Here is a 19,225-nt window from a genome sequence, read left to right as displayed (position 1 = left end):
GAAGCAAGGTGTTGATCTTTCCATCAGCAGCTACACGTATCTGTACAAACATGACACTTTCCTGAAGGGGTGGGGGATTGCTGATGCTGATATTGCTGTATAAAAGATATATAAAAAAAAAAAACACACACACTTGGTACTTTTGAATAGGTTCCAATGAAGCAGACAGCAGTCTTGCATCATTTGTAACGATGGAGTCGCCAGTTTATTTGGAGGCTCATTGTGTGTTTCCTGTAATTCTCCTATGTGACACTGAAGGGTGCTGTAAACATCTTTTCACGAAAGAAAATGCAGACATTTTTTTTTCGGTATTATTTGAGGAGTGTATAGAACTTCATAATGATAACATTAAAAGGAACCACCCCATTTAGCATTTTTTAAAATTAAGTATACAGTATATGAATTGTTAATTATATATAATTATACAGCTTCATTAATTTATTGTTTTAAACTCGACTAATTAAATTTTGTAAGAATCCAGAATGTTTGGAAATAATGTGATTTTTTTTTCACGTACGTGTCATTGAGCTAGAAGACGAATCAAATATTACAAAATTGACACAACAGCCAGTATATCGTACATACAGTGTTAGTAGACGAAGACAAAGTCAGCAAACATAATCCAGTGTGTGTTGGTCACGTTTGATTGACGGTTGTCATAGCAACTAAACACTCCGGCGTTGACACGTTTTCTCAAAGTTGGAATGTGCGGAAATTGACCGTTTTTAATTATTGTTTAGTGGTCAGACTGTAAGGGTGTCTGAGATAACGTTTTAAAGTCGCGAAAATACAGTGGAAGCTATGGAAAATATTCTTTTTATATAAATAAGTAAGTAAATAAATAGATAAATAAATCAGGAGGCCATGACAAGCTTAATCACTTCCGGGTTTACGAGGCGTTCACGCGCCTCGACGCCTCAACTCCTGACATCTCCTTCCTAAATTCAACTTTTGCATTATTTTTTTTAAACGGAAAGTTAATAATCATGTCCGATATAGACTCTGACGAGTTTGATGAGGAACGCAATAAACTCGGGGTGAGAAAGTAGAAATTATTCGTAACTTGACTGTTTTGTTGTTGTGAGGTAACCTAGGTGACGCTAGCCAATCATGCTAGCTGGCGGCGATAATTTCATGATTTTGTTGTGTGTTTTTTTAACTTGTTCTAGGAATACGAAGGGGATAGAAATGAGGCCGGAGAACGACATGGGATGGGTAAAGCTGTTTTGCCGAAAGGAGACGTTTATCAAGGACGATATGAACGTGGTAAAAGACATGGCAAGGTATAAACGCTGTCATAAACCTACTTACATGTTGTTGGACAATATATAACTTTTGTAAAATAATATACTTTGACATGAATAATATATCATTTGTTTGTTGTTATTTTTATGATTTTATTTCTCAAACATTGTAAATTGTTTTTGTGTATGTGTCCTGCAAGTGCCCGACAACCCGTGTACCTGCCTCTCGCTCAAAGTCAGCTGGGATAGGCTCCAGCTCACCCATGAGTCACAACCCTAATGAGAGTATAGAAAATTAATACATTGCGCAAACATGTGATCTCTGTATTTGGATGATGAAATAAAAAAAATAAAAAAAGCTCAGCAACCAACTACAATGAATGCCTCTATCATCTTGAAAATTGAATGTAGCTATTCATAGTTGCTGTCCACGTGTGTGCTGCTGCTAGGGCACATACCGCTTCGTGAACGGCGCGAGATACGTGGGAGACTACCACCAGAACATGAAACATGGACAAGGCATCTTCTACTACCCGGATGGCTCCAAATATGAAGGTAGGCCAACCAACAGTTCGTCACATATCTGTGACTGTGGATTCTAATTATTTATTAACAAATCATTTCCATCGTCTGCTTATCTCGCAGGCTCGTGGGCTGAGGACTTGAGACAAGGTCATGGTGTTTACACATACTCCAACGGGGACACGTATGTTGGAGAGTGGCTCAATCACATGAGGTACTTCTTTAGAAAGTGGGATGAGCACCTATAAAACATTTTACTTTGTGGCAACAGTAGTTTACATTCCTATACATGGATACATCAACAAACAGGAGTATGCTTATTTTGACTGTATCGACAACTTCAGAGAGGTCTGAAGAATCCAAAACAAATGCAAATCAGATGTCTCAACGTAGAATGCGGCTTGGTGTTAATTTTCGTATGGAACAAATTTGTTGGTGTGTTTTATATGAAGGCACGGCGAGGGCACCTATCGCTACCATGACACTGGCTCAGTGTACACTGGGATGTGGGCGAATGGCAAGATTGAGTCTGTCGGAGAGTTCATCCACGCCAACCACAGATACAGCAGTAACTTTGTCAACAATACCGTGAGTTTGTTTCATGTCAATGGTACAAAATACACTCACTGGTGTATAAAATGCACCAATATCGTGACGCTCACTTTTTAAATGACACTTTCCATGAAATATCTTCACTTGCATGATGAGTACTTTTGTTAATTTGTCAAATTGTTGATAATAATCAAGTTCTTGTTGTTGCCTTGTAGCCGTCTGGTCCAGGAAAGTACATATTTGACATTGGCTGTGAGCAGCATGGTGAATATCACCAAATAGAGCAGGTAATAAGCACACGCAACAGCACATTTACTCATTACGTCTGTGTTGTGTCTGAACACCAGCAAGTGCATCAACAACACAGCCAATTACCATCGAGGAGAATGTTAAAAAATACAAGCAGAGCAGGCGCTGCTGCTGTCTTGAGATAATATTTTTCCCCAGGTTGTTCCGTGTGCATTTGCCTTCTTTATAAACAGGTGGACAAAATTGTTGGTCCTCTTCTGTCCATGAAAGAAAAACCCCACAGTGGTCATATATATATTTGTTTTTAATCTGACAAAAGTAATAATAAAATAAAAATCAGATCATGCTTTTATATTTTTTAAAAACATACTCTTTAACTCTTTTACTGCCACACGTTATCAAAAAACAACCCCACCGTGCCAGCCAATTTTGAGCATTTTAACTCACCTTTCAACGCAGAATATTGTTCTTTTACTATATATACATATACGTGGGTACCATATGAAAGATCGCATCCATTCTTTTATTAGAAAAAAAAAGTATGTTTCTACCTTATTCCGTTCTTTATTAATCACCATTTGAAAAGAAGTCATTTGAGTGACAATTGAGCGGAAATTGAAAAATGAGATGAAACGAACCTTTTGCAAAACGATACGTTTTCTCTACTAATATTTTTTGTTTAGTGGTGCTCTGCGAATTAGGTTTAATGTGACAAAGGCTTTAATCATTCACGTTATCCTTGAAAACGTTCCGTTTCATCAGATTTCATCCAATTCCGTCATGTTTCATTGTAATTTCATACAATGGCAGTCCATTCAATAGTTATAATTCTGCCATCTGCTGGCCACTTCGCATTGATTTAAAAAAAAACAAAACGTAGATGACGTCGTTTAACGTTTATGGCAGCATACATCGTGATTTTAGCAATCGTTATTCAACGTTTTTGGCGGTCAAAGAGTTAAACGGGGCTTAACAAAAATAATGGCACCCTTAGAAAAGATTGGAAAATAATTTGACCATGTCGGCCTTTTGAAATTGTGAGTAGTAACTCTGCTGTTTGTTGACATAGTGTGAACCATACTAAATATGTAAATATGAACTAGAGGCAGCGAAAGAGCAATATGATTCAAAAGATTAGTAAGAAAATTATAGACATTCATGTTTAAAGGTAAAGTCTATAAGAACATCTCCAAGCATCTTGATGTTCCTTTGCCTACAGTTGCACATGCAGAAATGAAAATCCGCGGGACAGGAGCCAGCACCCACTGACATGACCGATGGAGGAAAAAAATGCTTCTAAATTGAATAATACAAATGGTAACCAAAGAGCCCAAAACAACCTCCAAAGAAATTAAATGTGAACTTCAAGGTTAATTACATCATTGTCAGATTGCACCATCCGTCATTTGTTTTAGCCAAACAAAGTCAACTTCATGGGAGACGAGGACAACGAGGACACAAAACCACCGAGACTGGAATTTTTTATTCAGGTTTTCTTTTACAAGATGAGGGTCTCGTTAGATTTTAGACAGTTGAATACGATAAATTATCTTGTTTATTTTAGAAGTAAATGCAAATAACAAAAACATGAAGCATATTCTAAACGTCTTCATAACTCTCCCTCCACAGGACAGGGCCGAAGGCGAATGGGGTGAGCCGGGCTCTGCTACTCTTAAGTGGTTTCCAAAATGCATCACAGGCCTTACGTCGCAGGAGGCCGAGGGCGAGGCCGAGGCAACCGCTGAGGTTACGCCCGAGGCTGCGCCCCAAGCTGCGCCGCAAGCCGCACCCGAAGCTGCACCGGAAGCTGCACCCGAAGCTGCACCCGAAGTTGCACCCGAAGCTGCACCCGAAGCTGCACCCGAAGTTGCACCCCAAGCCGCACCCGAACCCACACCCGAAGTTGCACCCGCCGAACCTCCGCCTGAAGCTACGCCCGAACCTGCGCCCGAACCTACACCCGAAGCGTAGCCAGCGACCAACCGACTCCACCATACGGTAGAAATTGAACAAACATACCTAATATGAACTACATTCCACACATTCAAATCCTTCGAGGTCCTTACAAAAATACGACCTTTAGCTTTGGATCAAACATTTGTTGTACCGATGTTACATTTATAGAGAAATGTCAGAATTGTTGTCATCCTACATATATAAACTTTTTTTTTTTCCAGGCCTTAGCTGATTGTATCACCTTTGTCCCATCCCAACTAGCTGAGGAATCATAATTAGATTTTTATAGCTTAAGGACTCTCCCACAGTTACAGAGTGTCGAAACCGTAAATCTGCCTGGAAGACAACATGCATCGTACTTCACTGTCTACTTTGCACTCCCACAAATCAATGTCCACGCCTTTCTTCTTACATTGTTCTTCTTTGTTGACACAAGATTGGTACAGTTAAATAATATTATACATAAATAAGATTAATATACATAATACAAGCATGAGAACAATTAAGCTAATTATAAATAACTTAAAAAAAAAAAAAAAAAAGTTAATTTGACAGATTGTTATTGTTTGTCATCGCTGTCCAGTCAACCAAACAAAAAATTATTTGGAAAAAAAATCACAAAATTCAGATGCATGTTTTTCACTGAGCAGTAATGACTAATTATTCAGTGGTTAAAAAAATATATATATTTGGGATGATCAGTTAATTGATTGCTAACAATTGTATCTACTGTGAGGAAATGACACTAAGCACGTCTTATAAACTGAAACAAAATTGAGTGTGCTGCAACTTGGCTGCAAACTATGGAGGACCAAAACTGTCCATCCATCCATCCGTCCATTTTCTTGACCGCTTATTCCTCACAAGGGTCGCGGGGGGTGCTGGCGCCTATCTCAGATGGCTCTGGGTAGTAGGCAGGGGACACCCTGGACTGGTTGCCAACCAATCGCAGGGCACACAGAGACGAACAACCATCCACACTCACACGCACACACCTAGGGACAATTCGGAGCGCCCAATTAACCTGCCATGCATGTCTTTGGAATGTGGGAGGAGACCGGAGTACCCGGAGAAGACCCACGCGGGCACGGGGAGAACATGCAAACTCCACCCAGGAAGGTCCGAGCCTGGACTCGAACCGGAGACCTCAGAACTGGGAAGCGGACGTGCTAACCACTCGACTACCGTGCCGCCCCGGACCAAAACTGCTAAAATAAAAAATAAACAAATGGGAAAATAAAAATGGATACAAAAAGATAACTCTAAAATTAAATATATATGGCAATAAAATCAACCCAAAAAATTTTCATTATTCTATTTGTATTTATTTCCTCCTTTATTTATTTATGTATGTATGTATTTATTTATTTATATTTTTGTTGCTTTATTTCAATTTATATTATATATTTTTTATTTGATTTTGTATATCTGTTTTTATTTCACTTTTCTTTTTTTTTTTTGCACATTTTTGGTCAACGCAACTGTTTGAACCGTTTCCACTAACAAGTCAAGTCAGTTTCAAGAGCGTGTATGCTTGTACATGACGTTTTCGCAACCTGTCAGACAAACCCAAAGCCAACTTTATGGCTGCAGCCTTCTTCCCAAGTCTATCGAGGCACTCCTACCTTGCACTGTTAAATAACTCAACCTTTAGGTTCACCTTTGAGCCATCAAAGTTCCCTTGGAGAACATCTGTAGGAGGAGGAGGAGGAGGAGGAGGAGGCATGCATGAGGAATAATGCTGAAGCAGTGACAGGTTAGCTCTTTCTTTTGGGACGGTGACCGAGCACAGACGTGAACTGGTAAGTTGAGTTTTTATTGTCCATCTCTTGACAGTTATGACACAAAGTGACATTTGTTGGAAAAAAAAAAGTGGGCTTTTTTGTTTTGTTTCTTTCTTATTCTTTGGTGCTATCAAAATGTGTTAAAAAAAAAAAAAAAAAGCCCTACTTATCCATGTCCTTTGTTTGATTTTGTTCCACCAGCCATTATGTCACTTGTTTCATTTATTTAAATTGAAATGTGGATAGATATTTTTTTTCCCCTTTGTTTATCTTATCTTTGCTGTTCATTATAAATGATCTCCACTTTAAAACTAATGGAACAAAAATAACCCAATTTTGATGAAAAATTGATCCGACCCGCAACTTGGATTAATTTGCCCCAAAATTAGGTTGTCCTTATGTTGTCGTTGATGCATCTTTTATGTTAAAAAAAAAAAGTATATAAATATACTTTTTTTTTTAAATATATTATTAATAATCTTAAGTTTAAAAAAAATATATATTTATTTCCTCTGTTTTTATTAATTGGTGATGTTATTAAAAAAAAAAAAAAAAAACAACATGAAATTGAATTGAATTGAATGAAAATCTAAAAAGAATTTCCCTGGTGTTTGTGAGCTCCCTGCTGATCGAGATTGACCCGCGACTGTTTTGTCATCATTGCGCACGTGCACATCAACGAGCGCCATCCTTGACAATAATAACATCTGACATGTAATAATGTGGATGACGGTGGCAATATAGTTCAAAGTGCAACTTGTCTTTTCAACCTGAGTCATCACCGAGAAAGTGATTAACCATTAACTGCTTCTTTGAAGCTCGTAGCGACGATTCACTTTTTATCTCGAACATTTCTTTGGGTTTTGCGTTACTTTAATGAAAATCTGATGATCACATGTAGACTGAGACACTTCAAACTTCCGTCATGTCTGCTTGTGACAGGACATGGCTGAGTACAAGCCAAAGGTGATCTCTATAACCAAGAGGCCGGGTCAACCGTTCGGCTTCTACCTGAGGATCGAGCACGGCGAGGAGGGTCACCTCATCCGCTGCCTGGAGTTGGGAGGTCCGGCCGAGCTGTCCGGCATGAAAGACGGGGACCGTGTCGTCAGAGTGAACGGCAAATTTGTCGACGGGCTTTCCCATTTTGAGGTGAGCCAGCCCGTGGTGTCATACCCCGTTTTGGGAAAGCCTCATTCCGCTCACGTACACCTTTTGCGAGGTCAGGTAGTGGAGTTGGTGAAAAGCAGCGGGGCCACAGTCGCCTTCCACACGCTGGACGAAGCGTCCTACAAGCAGGCCAAGATGCAAGGGGTGAACCTGGGTGAGCCTCACCGCACGCCAGCAGCAGTCAACGCTAACGGCCAGCAGGCTCCAAAACCAAGACTCTGCTACCTGGTCAAGTCTGGCGCAGGCTACGGATTCTCTCTTCGTTCAATCAAAGGTGACAGCTTCAAACTCACCAGCCGGTACGTTATTTACACTTAATTTTCATCTGTCATTCACGGATAAGGATTTTTACCAGACCCAGCGCAGTTAATTTTATATAAAAAAAAAAAAAACATCAAATTTTTATTCTCGACATGCATCTATCATAGAAACCTTTCAGGTGATGCTTGGTCACACTACGTAATATTTTCAATTTAATTCAGATTATGAAGTTCACAATAAGACATCTAAATAAAACAAGTTAGCCACATAAGTAAAATTATAATCAAAATATTAGTGCTGTCAGACCGCCCCTTACCTTGGAAAGTCTACTGGGGGGGATTCCAGTCACAATGCATAATACATTTAATAAAAATATGTATTAGAGACTGGGGTCAAGTTATATTTTACAATTTTAAAAATGTGCAGAATTTCACAAGTTACTTCATGTAAAATATTAGATAGCTCTTAATGTGAAAAGACAAATACATTGAGCTGTCACCGTCTTACAAATGCAATTATGCCATCTAGTGGCAGCAAAATAACCTCAACGCAAATCAATATCACACTTTTTTTTTTTTTTTTTTTTACAATATGCCTACAGTACATTATTTTTCATTTGAACTCAGTTTTATGAATTATTATGAAATTATTGTATCAATGACTAAAGGATACAGACATATTTCTATTAGTTTAACATTGTTTTTCCACTATATGATTATGAAAACTTGGAAAAATATTTTATTGTACATTGAGAACAGATATAAAATTTGTGATTAATCGCGAGTTAATTATTGAAGTAATGTGATTGAAAATTGTAATCGCCTGCCTGACACCCTTAGAAAATATATATTTGTTTGGACAAAATTAATATTTTTTTCAGGTCATAACTACATGATGTCCAAATATGACCACTACAAATCAGTTGTTAAAACAGTCATGATAGCTGCTCCCAAATCCTGTCTTGAAATGCATTTCAAAATAAAAGTCCCCAATTGGTTATTTCTTTTTGGTCGCGACACATGATACTTCTTCAAAACTTCCTACATTTCATGCGACACTGCAGGCGTACCCAACATTTTGACCTACGTTTGCACACATCTACATAACATCTCTCGGACCGTATTCAGGTGAGCAAGGCGTGTTCGTGTCTGAGGTGGTCCCGGGCAGCGTGGCGGACCGGGCCGGCGTCAACACCGACGACCGCCTGCTGGAAGTCAACGGCGAGAATATCGACAGCTACACGCACGAGCAAGTGGTGGACAAGGTCAAGACGGCGGGCGGCAGCCTCATGTTCCTGCTGGCGGACGAGGAGACGGACCGGCACTACCGCGACGCGAACGTGAAGCTCGCCGCTCACCTCGCCACGACCAAATGCCTCCCTCGCGAGCCTCGCATCGTCAACTTGACCAAAGCGCCCGGCGGCTACGGCTTCCTGCTCAAGGAGGAGGCCAACGTGGCAGGCGGGTTGCTTTGCGTTCGCCCGTCGCCACGGAAATGAGGGAACGCTGACCTCGAGCTTGTCCGTGCGCGCAGGTCACGTGATCACGGAGATCGACCGAGGCAGTCCGGCGGAGAGGGGCGGTCTCAAGGACATGGACAGGCTGGTGGCCGTGGACGGCCAAGAAATGGACGCAAGCGCTCACGAGCAAGTGGTGGACGCCATCAGGCAGAGCGGCAACAACTGCTGCCTGCTGGTGGTGGACAAGGACACCGACCTCATGTATGCTCAGGTGAGATCACACTCTGACACATGTACGCTTACACACACTAATGGGATCCAACTGTATCAAAAAAAAGAAAGAAAAAAAAAATCAGCCTTCATAAAGATCACAACGCTCATTATCTTTTTTTTTTTTTTAATATAATAGACTAGTTTGAAGAATACTTTAAAATAGTAGAATTTTGTAATTTCACGAAGACAGTCATCAGAAAGAAAAAAATGTGATAATTTATTGTGCCATTACAATAAAATAAAATTATATTATACGTCAGTACATATACTGCACTACAGTAGCCTATGTATAGTACATTTTAATTACTTTGAGGTAAAAAAAAAAATTAATAAATAAAAAATAAACTAAGACTAACTCAACTTACTTATTTTTATATTAACTCATTCACTCCCAAAAACGTATTTATACGTTTTTTAGGTTTTTGTATGCTAGAGTTTTTGTATGAAGGTTTTGATGCAGTTTCTGACCTGAAGCGGTCGCTTAAAGCGATGGTACTTATTACAATTAAAAAAAATAAAAAAAAAAAAAAAACGGCCAGCAGGTGGCAGCAAAGTATAAGAGATCAACCAGGTCCATGTTGCAACAAGCTCTTTTTCCCAGTATTTTCAACAGGGTTGTGAATAATGATGAAACTTAGCTAATTCTAATGCTAATTGCTACAAAACAAAGAAAAATACTGTACTTTTTTTTTTTTTTTTTTTTTTTTTTTCCCCTGATGAAAGAAGAGGCACATTTTTCTTTTGGTAGGTTCCATGTTTTGATAGCAGTCGAACATGAATGAAAATGGCTGGGAGTGAATGAGCTAATCAATAAATGTATTTACCAATGACAGCAATTCATACATCAGATATCGATGAACAACTTGGGCCATGCTGCATGTTTATGCTCCGCTAAGTGCTACGCAATTTCTGTCAGCGCAGGGTAAAGTGTCACCTATGCTGTTCTGGGAGGAGAAGAAGGTCTCTCTTGCTCCGCCTAGTTACACTGAAGCCACCGCCTTCCCCGCCCTATTTAAACCGCCCACGCCTGCTCAGGAGAGGAAAGAGGATGACGAAGTCGAGCTGAAACCAAAGTTGTGTAAGATGGAGAAGACGCCCGCCGGATATGGTTTTCATCTCAACGGCATCCAGGGTGTGTTTGGCCAGTACATTAAAGAGGTACGACAACTAAAAGGAAAAGTCGGGCAAGCTATTTTGGGCGACATCACCCGGCGTCATCCGTCTCAGGTGGTGAAGGGCGGCGCCGCCGACCTGGCCGGCCTGGAGGACGACGACATGGTGGTGGAGGTGAACGGGCAGAACGTGGAGCAACGCACGCATGAGGAGGTGGTGGACATGATCCGCGACACGGGCAGCAGGCTGGAGATGCTGGTGGCCGCCAAGAGCGTCTACGACCGGCTCAAGGCCCGAGGGACGCCCGTCACGCGCCAGCTGCTCGGAAACACGTCGCGGGCTCAAGTCCACAGCGAGGACCAGGAGACCGCGCCGGTCAGAGAGAGGGTGAGCGGCTTTACGGAAATTCCGTTTTAGAAATGTGCAAGATGAAGATGAAGGTGCCGAACGGAACGTCGATCATTGCTGTCAATCAATGTTAGCTTATCGACACAGTGAAATCAACAGAAATAGCAAAGCGGCTGATTCCAACCAATCACACTAAAATCCCGAAGATGATAATTGTTTCTCTTCTTGCAGACCTCATCTTCATCTTCATCTTCATCTTCTCATAGTATGGATGAAAGACTTTGAGAAGCAACAACAACAATCCTCATCAGTACAAAATAAACAAACATCTATAATATCCTCCCTGGTATCAATTTTTCCACAGATAACCTATGTTTACATGTTAACTAATTGCAACTCTCAATATTTTTTATTGTAAACCCCAATTGGGCAATATGTCAAATGTAAATATAAACAAAATATATTGATGAAGAACAAATATAAATGAATCCACTACAAAGGCAAGATTGTTAATGTTCAAACTGATGAACGTTGTAACGAATGTTTTCTGGGCTTGACAGCAAGTGGCAAAATGGCCGCCTCCTGAGATGGATAAAAATGGGCGCTTAAGTCCACTTAATTCATATTGCACAAATGCGCAACATATTAAAAAAAAGTGTTTGTTTTTAATGGGGAGGTCAACCCTAAACATTTCTTGACAATAAGTTATATGTGACCTCTAAAATGACCTTTATGACTATTACATTTGTGAAATATGAGTTATGCAGCAAAATCCAGCCGTTTTTAAACCATCTGAGGGAGCGGCCATTTTGCCACGTGCCGTCGACTGAAGATGACATCACAATTGGTCAGGACTCAGGCAACGACCAATCGCAGCTCAGCTGTTTTCTGAAGCTGAGCTGTGATTGGTCGTTACCTTGAGACCTGAGCAACTGTGATGTCATTTTCGCCACAGCAAGTGGCAAAATGGCCGTCTTCTGCAGAAAAACTGCCGGATTTTTCTGCTTAAATCATATTCCACTAACACAATATAACCAAAATATCGTAGACTAGTGGGGCTGCATTGAACATATTATTGTCAAGAATTTTTTGGGGGGGGGAGTTGATTTCCCTTTTAAATAAGCTTGAGTGATAATACAATAAATGTTATTTCAATCAATATTGCAACTTTGCCAAACCAAATATTAACAATAGATTCTGAGAAAACGGTTCTCTCTTCACAAAGACTGCTGCTTTTATTGAATGCTTTAGAAATGCATGGTGAAATAAAAGAAAGTCATAAACAAAAGTGACATAAAAACAAAGCAGCTCCAGTGTGTTAAGACCAAAAAAAGAATAATAAATTGTCGCACAAAAAAAATTTTTTTTAACAAAGATCAAATACAATCATTTTATTCCACACTTTGTCCGCTTTTCAAATTCCTGATTCAGGAAATTCACGGCGGTTGGAGCCATTGCAATGATACAAAAGAAAATGGCGGCTGTTTGTTTGGTTGTTTGTTTGGTGTGGGTCACAGTGCCATGTGCTTCTCGGGCGCTTGCTTGTGGGCCAGGTAGAGGAAGAGGATGCTGGACAGCGCGCTGACCAGGAAGATGACGTCGAACCAGCGGTGGTAGAAGTTGAACTGCAGCTCTCCCAGAACCTCCGTCACAATGGAGCGGTACTCCAGCGGCATGCTCATGCGCATCAGCAACACCGACGACACAAAGTACATGCCCTTCGACACACACACGCACGCACACACCCCCATGAGATCACTGCTGTGCTCTTAAAGACAAGTCAAAGAAACTCACCATGATCTGAGCAAGGACCAGCACGATGACGTTGGAAGATTTGCTGCTCGATATCGCGTAGAAGAACTACAATGAAGAAACAAAGTGGCCATTTGAGTTGTTTTTACAGTCCTTCAGGGGCCACACTCCATTTTACCTTTGTGAGGGTGATGAGTAAACCTCGTATGGACGTAACGATGATGATGCCGACCAAGATGAAGGAGATGTGCTGGGACCAAAACTTCACCTGGGAGTGGAACATAACAATATTTAGTATTAATAACTACAAATGGTACTGTTAAAAATGCGCTAAATGTTGAGGTCTCAGAGGTGCCCAAGTCCGGTCCTCGAGAGCCCCTATCCAGCCAGTTTTCCATGTTTCTCTCCACCAACACACCTGAGTCATGATCGGGATCGTTATCAGGCTTCTGCAAAGCTTGCTGATGGGCTGACCAATGGATTCAGCTGTGCTGGAGGAGGGAGACATGCAAAACAGGCTGCATATGGGCACCTCTGCTGTAGATCCTTAAATGTCTTCGTTTTTTATCAAATTAAGGTTGTGGTTTAAAATGAAAGTATGAATATGACATTTGCAGGCAGCGCACGCATGTCGTTTCTTTTCTCAGAATGGACGCAGCAAATGTACATTTTAAGACTTGGGTGAATAAAATTTTAGACCTGGGATGAAAATATGGATATTTACATTTAAGGCCTAGAATGAAAGTATTTTTTTTAGACCCTGCAGAAACACTGGAATAAAATGGCAGCGAAAACTTTAAGAATATGAAATTACTCTTTAGTCACTACTAAATTTGTACATGGTGTATGAAAAAATTGTGAAATTTGGTGATTTAGAATTGGGTCTTTTTCTGTTTCCATTGCACAGCACAGTGAGAAAAAAATCTGTCTGGAAATCACATTTGGGATGAATTCATAAAGTTGTACTAGACAAACGGAAGTGTCACATTTTGTCCACATGGGGGTAGTCATGTCACGTAAGAGTGAAAATTGCGGTCTTACGTCAAACTGGATGCCCAAGTAATTGACTGTTATTTCAATGCCCCTGGTCACCGGATCCGTCTTTCCCACTCGATCAAACACAATGTTGATGGTGGCCTACCGTGGATGGACAACCAGGTTTCAACCACACGATTCAAAATATTATTACAAATCGGCATGTAACTGTACGTGCTCACCATAAAGATTTTCCACACGCAATAGATGGAAAAGAAGTAGCCAAGGAAGTTGAAGTATTTCCCCTGGAATGTCTTGGAGTACTCAATGCGCTCCTGGTAAGATTCGGGAATAGTCGATTGTAAAAAAAAATATTCAACAGCTGCAGACCTAAATGGCATTGCAGAATCTTCCTTGTGCATGAAATATGCTAATCATAATCCATACGCGTGTGTGTCGTACCTTAGTGGCTTGCAGGTCCACAGTCTCGAGAAAAAGCTGTCGACTGAGCTCCTCCAGAGCGTCCACCTCCTGCTGGATGAGAGACAGGTCTGCGTGGAAGAAAAGCAAACGGGTAAGTCACACGGTCTGGAAGCCATTTTGTCAAAAAAAAAAAAAAAAAAGTATTTCAACTGTTGGATACTTTCGCTGGCTGTTTGCGTTGAGGTGACGCTCTTGATCATCCCCCACAATCCCGTCTGCTTGTTCTGGTCTTCTCCGCGTTGGTACATCTGCCTTCGCGTCATGGCGATGCTGCACATCAATTTCATTTATGTCGTAAGCATTTTTTTTTTTTCCAGAATTTTCAAAAATAAAAGATGCAAATTTCTTACTAGGCCTTACCGTTTTTTCTTGCTGACAATCATGTCCATAGTTTGAAGCAGCCGCCGCTCCAAAGCGAGGATGTCACTGTCGGTCACATTCCTGTAAATAATAATAGAATAATAATTATATATTGTAATAATAATAAAAATCATATCATTTAAAGTAAGATCAATCAAATTTGAAATCCTCTAACTCAGTAGTTTCCAATAAAATTAACCATAGGCCTGTATTAACTACTAATTAAAATATACATGATAAATAAATACAATAAATAACAGAGCCAAAAGAGTTAGGACCTACCTAAGGAAATAGGACATATACGTATAGGGACAGTTGACAGCACCAAAGCCAGACAAGAGCGCCATTAGGGTGACTCCTATCACACCGACACGACTGATGAGCTGCTCAATGGACAGAATGCCTACAGACCATATAATAACACATTTACATATATACTTTGTTATTGTCAAGATGATGGCATGCTGACTCACCATGTTTTGGACTGAGGATTGGAAAAGGGTCGCCCAGCTTCCAGAAGAAATACATGAAGGTAAACCACACCATGCACGCAAACAGCAATCGCTGTCTGTGCACTGCAACACAAACATTTTTTTTTATTTTTTTTTGTGTTGCATACAGTGCAGTGTGTGCGCCACACCAATCAAACCGTTTTGGCGAATGCACTTACACAGGCGGATGTTGCTAACCACAAAGTAGCCAATGTAGAAAGGCACCACAAAGATGAGGACCAGCAGAATCACATAGAGATTCAGCTTCCAGTGGAAGTATCTGGAACTTGATGGGCAGACACAACGTCGATTAGTCGAGTATGTGCCCTGCCTCGCGCATTAAGAAAACGAAAACGTAATGTTCTTACCTACTACTTAAGGCACCCAGAATCTCAAAAATGATGAGTTCGAACATGGTACATGAAAAAGCAAAGGTGATAGAGAAGACCACCTGCACCACATACTGACGCACCTGCCAATGCACACAAACACAAGTTTTAATATCAGAAACAAATGTCGACATACTGTAACCAAGACTTTCAATGTACCTCGTAGTCTTTGAAAAGCTGTCGCATGAAGAATAGCCAGCCAAACCCAAAGAACAGCACCTTCAAGCGCATCGAATAAGATACAAAATAAAGTTGTGTAATAAAGTGTCATTGACAATTATTTTAAATAATAATTTAAAAAAACGAACATAAATGTTCCTGCTTCATGATTTAAGTCACACAAAGAGTGAAAAAATTACATTTTGAATTATATTTTTTTTAAATAGACGAAATGAATCAAAATAATATACTGTTGCCATTTGACGGTACCTGAGACGTGAACATGATCACGGAATCCACCAAAAACGACATGACGTTACATCTATCTAAAGGCCGTCACTCCACTAAATAATAGATGTGCATCTAAACGAGGGTGGGAGACGCTTTTCAGATCATGCTGGCATAAAAAGCAATATCTATCCTTGAACGATAAACATATATTTCACTCATAATGGACGAGATGTTAGTGCGTCAAGTTACAAGGGTCGCCTATAAGCAGCGTCATCGTGACGGCTCTACGGCGAACTTCCGTCGCTTATCTATGACGTACAGGAAACATTTTTTTTACTGATATATATATTTTTTAGATCCTCATATTTCATATTTTTAATTAGTATGTACAACATACATTGTTTCGAACATATTTACGTAATGGTGAGGTACAGCTCGTGTTACTTCGTGAGAGTAGTTGGCTACATTAAAACACCAGGAGGGAGGACGAGTAGCTCTTGTTAGAGGTTCATTTAGCTGCAACGCTGTAATGAAATTGTCCATCAAATTGTGTTTGATTTAAACGTATTTTATATTAAAATAATAAAGAAAATACAATCTAAAAATATTGCCAATGATTCAGACGTACCATCGCGTGTACGTCAGACATACGTCATAGCCTATTCGGTCATGTCATGTTCTGTAATACATTTTTATATATTAAAAAAACAACAAAATACATAAAAATAAAACTTCAAATCATCATCAATCAACATTTTATTCATGTATTTAGATAAGTTTAACGTGTTTATTTTTCATTTTCATTTTATTCATAAATAAATAAATAAATAATCAGCAAAGTTCAGTGTCTCCCCACATTCCAAAGACATTCATGTTAGGTTCATTAAACTCTTTAAGTATCTTAAGGATGCCATAACCATTTGTGCCCATAATCATTTGTGCTCATATGCATAAAGTTATTACATCATCAAGATAATGTTGCATCACTGGGCCAAAGACCTCCTTTTCCCTCTAATGCATCACACTAAATGACAGGGAGTGATGTCATCTGTGAGGCAGCCAATTTCAGTGCAAGTCCAGACATTTGGAGCAGCACATTTTCACTGCCGATTCAAATCGTTCGACAACAACAGAAAGTCAAGATGCCCAAGAAGAAGGGAAAGAAGGGCAAAGGGGCAAAGGATGACCCCAGCCTGCGCCCGCATATCATGAGGGAAAAGCTGAAGAAGGAGGACGCCTACACGGTGTCAAACGCCATAACGCTGAAGCACACCTATCGCGTCGGCCTGCGCGCCAACCGTTGTGAGCAGCTCAAGGAGGACATCGTGGCGCTCCGGCGTACTTTTGAGCGGCGGGATCAGGACCTGACCCACGCCACGGAGCGCTTCGTGTGCTGCGTGCAGGACGGCGAGCGGCTCTCGGCGCAGGTGTGGCGCATGCACCGCGAGCAAGTCGAGCGTCTGCGGGCCATGCAGGAAAAGCGGCTGAAGTTCCTGGTGGAGCAGTGGGACATGGGCCAGGACATCTTAGACCACAGGATGGACTTGCTGAGCGAAAGAATGGCGAAATATTTCCTGCAGTCACGGGTGGGTTTCCAGGACACGGTGATCCACCTGGAACGTCACCACCGGCAGGCCTTGGCCACCATTCACATGCTGTACAGCGAGCCCATGGAGGCGCACTCGGTGTACGAGAAGAGGAAGGCCTTCGAGGTGGAGGAGTGCTTCTTGGACCAGAACGTGAAGGTCCTCAAGAACCAGAAGGCCGAAAAGCGCTACCTCCACGAGATGGAGAACGTGGAGCGCATGGAAGCCAAGAAACAAGTCTCCGTGGTCACGTCCAAGAAGGGCGTGGCGCTCTACAACACGATCATCGAGCAGCAGGCCCGGCTGGAGGCCACCGAGAAGAGCAACTCCGCCATGACGGCCAAGCTGACGGCGGCGCGCAACGCCGCCAAGGCCAAAATCCACATGCTGCTCAGCCAGATGTCCCGCAACCGCGTTCCCATCCAGGTGATGATCAAGGAGATGAGCGTGCACAGCAACGCCGCCGCCAACAGCCTGCGGTTGCTCATCGCCAAGGGCGCCCGGCTCCTGAAGGTGGCCGAGATGTGTCGCCATTTGGAAGATGGGCAGAAGGAGGAGCAGGTGGCCGCCGGCGAATTCGCGCTGTGCTCAGAGACGACGGCGGTGGAGCCGTCGCCGATCTACGAGTTCCCGGAGCTGATGAAGCGCTACAACTGCGCGCAGCTCCACCGGGAGGCCCTGAAGCGCCGCGGCGAGAACTTGTGCGGGGAGAATCGGCAGCTGCAGCTGCTGACGCGGCAGCGAGTCGAAGCCAAGACCATTAACACGGACACCCACAACGGACCCTACAATCCCCTGCTGGTCAAGATGGCGCCTGTCATGGACAAGGATGACGCCAAGCAAGTGCAATGTGTCATTGAGGGAGTGGAAGCCATCAGATTACTCTCCATCAATGACTGAAGATTTTGATGAGGGACACAAAGGGCGGGACTAAATATTTACACTAAACCCACCTTCACAATAAGTAAATAATAAATAATATTTCGTCCAGAATTAATTTGATAACTTCATTATTTTTCATCTACAATTATTATATTTAAAAACACATTTCCACTTGCTGTTGACTGAAGATGACATCACATGTGCTGAGGAAATTTTCTGGGCTTGTTCAGCAAACTGAGCCGTGATTGGTCGTTACCTGTTTCCTGAGCACGGGTGATGTCATCTTCAGTTGACCATTGGCAAAGTTCGTTTTTAAATGTATGAATTTTTCATAAAAATATACAAAATTATATATATGATGATTAAAAAATAATTGCAGTTGGTAAACAGTCACTATTTTTCAACAAAAATTATTGTGCTGTACTGTACTGACATCCAACTTCTGGTTTTGTGCTTTCAAATATGGTCTCAGGCTAAATAAGTGTACCCACATCTGATGTTCGAAAGTGGAATTACAGTGCACCCATAAATAGGAGAGTTAGACCAAATTAACTGTACACAAAAAAAAAAAAAAATCCGCAAAATGGTGGTACTAAGAATCTTCATTTCTGTTTACATATATTTATATAATTTATAATTAAGTTCATCTTAACAAAATCTTGTCATTTGTATGCGAGTTATTTTTTGTTTTCGATTACGATTTTTTGTTTTTCCGTTTTCTCGATAGATGTTGCAACATGAAGTAACTCCTCCACACACGTTCAATAAACGTGTCTTCATAATTGCCAGTATTGCAAAGTGTGGCAGCGAGCTTTCTCTTCTCACTCACATAAATATTTTTTTTTAAATAAACTAAGAATATAGTATCAAAGAGGCCGCAAATTATTGTAATAAATAATAAACAAATAAGTCTTTTCATACATACGGTAGGTGCGTACACAGAAGAAGAAAAAAACCGGAAATAGCCTGTCTGGTGTACTTGACAA

The 19,225-nt window shown here is 41.1% G+C and overlaps 4 protein-coding genes across 5 annotated transcripts; 3 read left to right on the top strand and 1 right to left on the bottom strand.

The window, feature by feature from the left end:
• The first annotated feature begins 704 nt into the window (after positions 1-704).
• On the top strand, positions 705-6,200 carry rsph1 (radial spoke head component 1). Of its 2 annotated transcripts, XM_077536656.1 has the most exons (8): positions 705-1,037; positions 1,170-1,283; positions 1,694-1,799; positions 1,890-1,980; positions 2,219-2,354; positions 2,534-2,605; positions 4,197-4,565; positions 6,178-6,200. In XM_077536656.1, the coding sequence occupies exons 1-7, from the start codon at positions 987-989 to the stop codon at positions 4,536-4,538; spliced, it is 912 nt and encodes a 303-aa protein (XP_077392782.1). In that variant the 5' UTR covers positions 705-986; the 3' UTR covers positions 4,539-4,565; positions 6,178-6,200. The 2 variants fall into 2 exon arrangements, with proteins under 2 accessions (XP_077392782.1, XP_077392781.1); XM_077536655.1 differs by lacking the exon at positions 6,178-6,200 and having other exon boundaries at positions 706-1,037; positions 4,197-4,750.
• pdzk1 (PDZ domain containing 1) lies at positions 5,486-11,270 on the top strand. The gene is made up of 7 exons (XM_077536652.1): positions 5,486-7,459; positions 7,535-7,751; positions 8,866-9,198; positions 9,272-9,468; positions 10,392-10,628; positions 10,698-10,970; positions 11,163-11,270. The coding sequence occupies exons 1-7, from the start codon at positions 7,253-7,255 to the stop codon at positions 11,214-11,216; spliced, it is 1,518 nt and encodes a 505-aa protein (XP_077392778.1). The 5' UTR covers positions 5,486-7,252; the 3' UTR covers positions 11,217-11,270.
• Positions 11,271-12,126: 856 nt separating this feature from the next.
• On the bottom strand, positions 12,127-16,045 carry LOC144030393 (Golgi pH regulator). The gene is made up of 14 exons (XM_077536653.1): positions 15,811-16,045; positions 15,541-15,600; positions 15,361-15,464; positions 15,172-15,278; positions 14,975-15,076; positions 14,784-14,904; positions 14,502-14,582; positions 14,302-14,411; positions 14,121-14,209; positions 13,901-13,993; positions 13,725-13,820; positions 12,862-12,951; positions 12,726-12,791; positions 12,127-12,649 (listed from the first exon to the last, which is right to left on the bottom strand). Exons 1-14 carry the CDS (start codon positions 15,850-15,852, stop codon positions 12,443-12,445), a joined length of 1,368 nt encoding a protein of 455 aa, XP_077392779.1. The 5' UTR covers positions 15,853-16,045; the 3' UTR covers positions 12,127-12,442.
• An 803-nt stretch (positions 16,046-16,848) lies between these two features.
• Positions 16,849-18,349, top strand: LOC144030395 (dynein regulatory complex subunit 2-like). The gene has a single exon (XM_077536654.1). The coding sequence runs from the start codon at positions 16,914-16,916 to the stop codon at positions 18,255-18,257; it is 1,344 nt and encodes a 447-aa protein (XP_077392780.1). The 5' UTR covers positions 16,849-16,913; the 3' UTR covers positions 18,258-18,349.
• The last annotated feature ends 876 nt before the right edge of the window (positions 18,350-19,225 follow it).

The sequence above is a fragment of the Festucalex cinctus genome, chromosome 11 (assembly GCF_051991245.1).
Source record: "Festucalex cinctus isolate MCC-2025b chromosome 11, RoL_Fcin_1.0, whole genome shotgun sequence".
Classification (NCBI taxonomy): Eukaryota; Metazoa; Chordata; class Actinopteri; order Syngnathiformes; family Syngnathidae; genus Festucalex; species Festucalex cinctus.
This window is presented reverse-complemented; position numbering and strand designations above follow the sequence as displayed.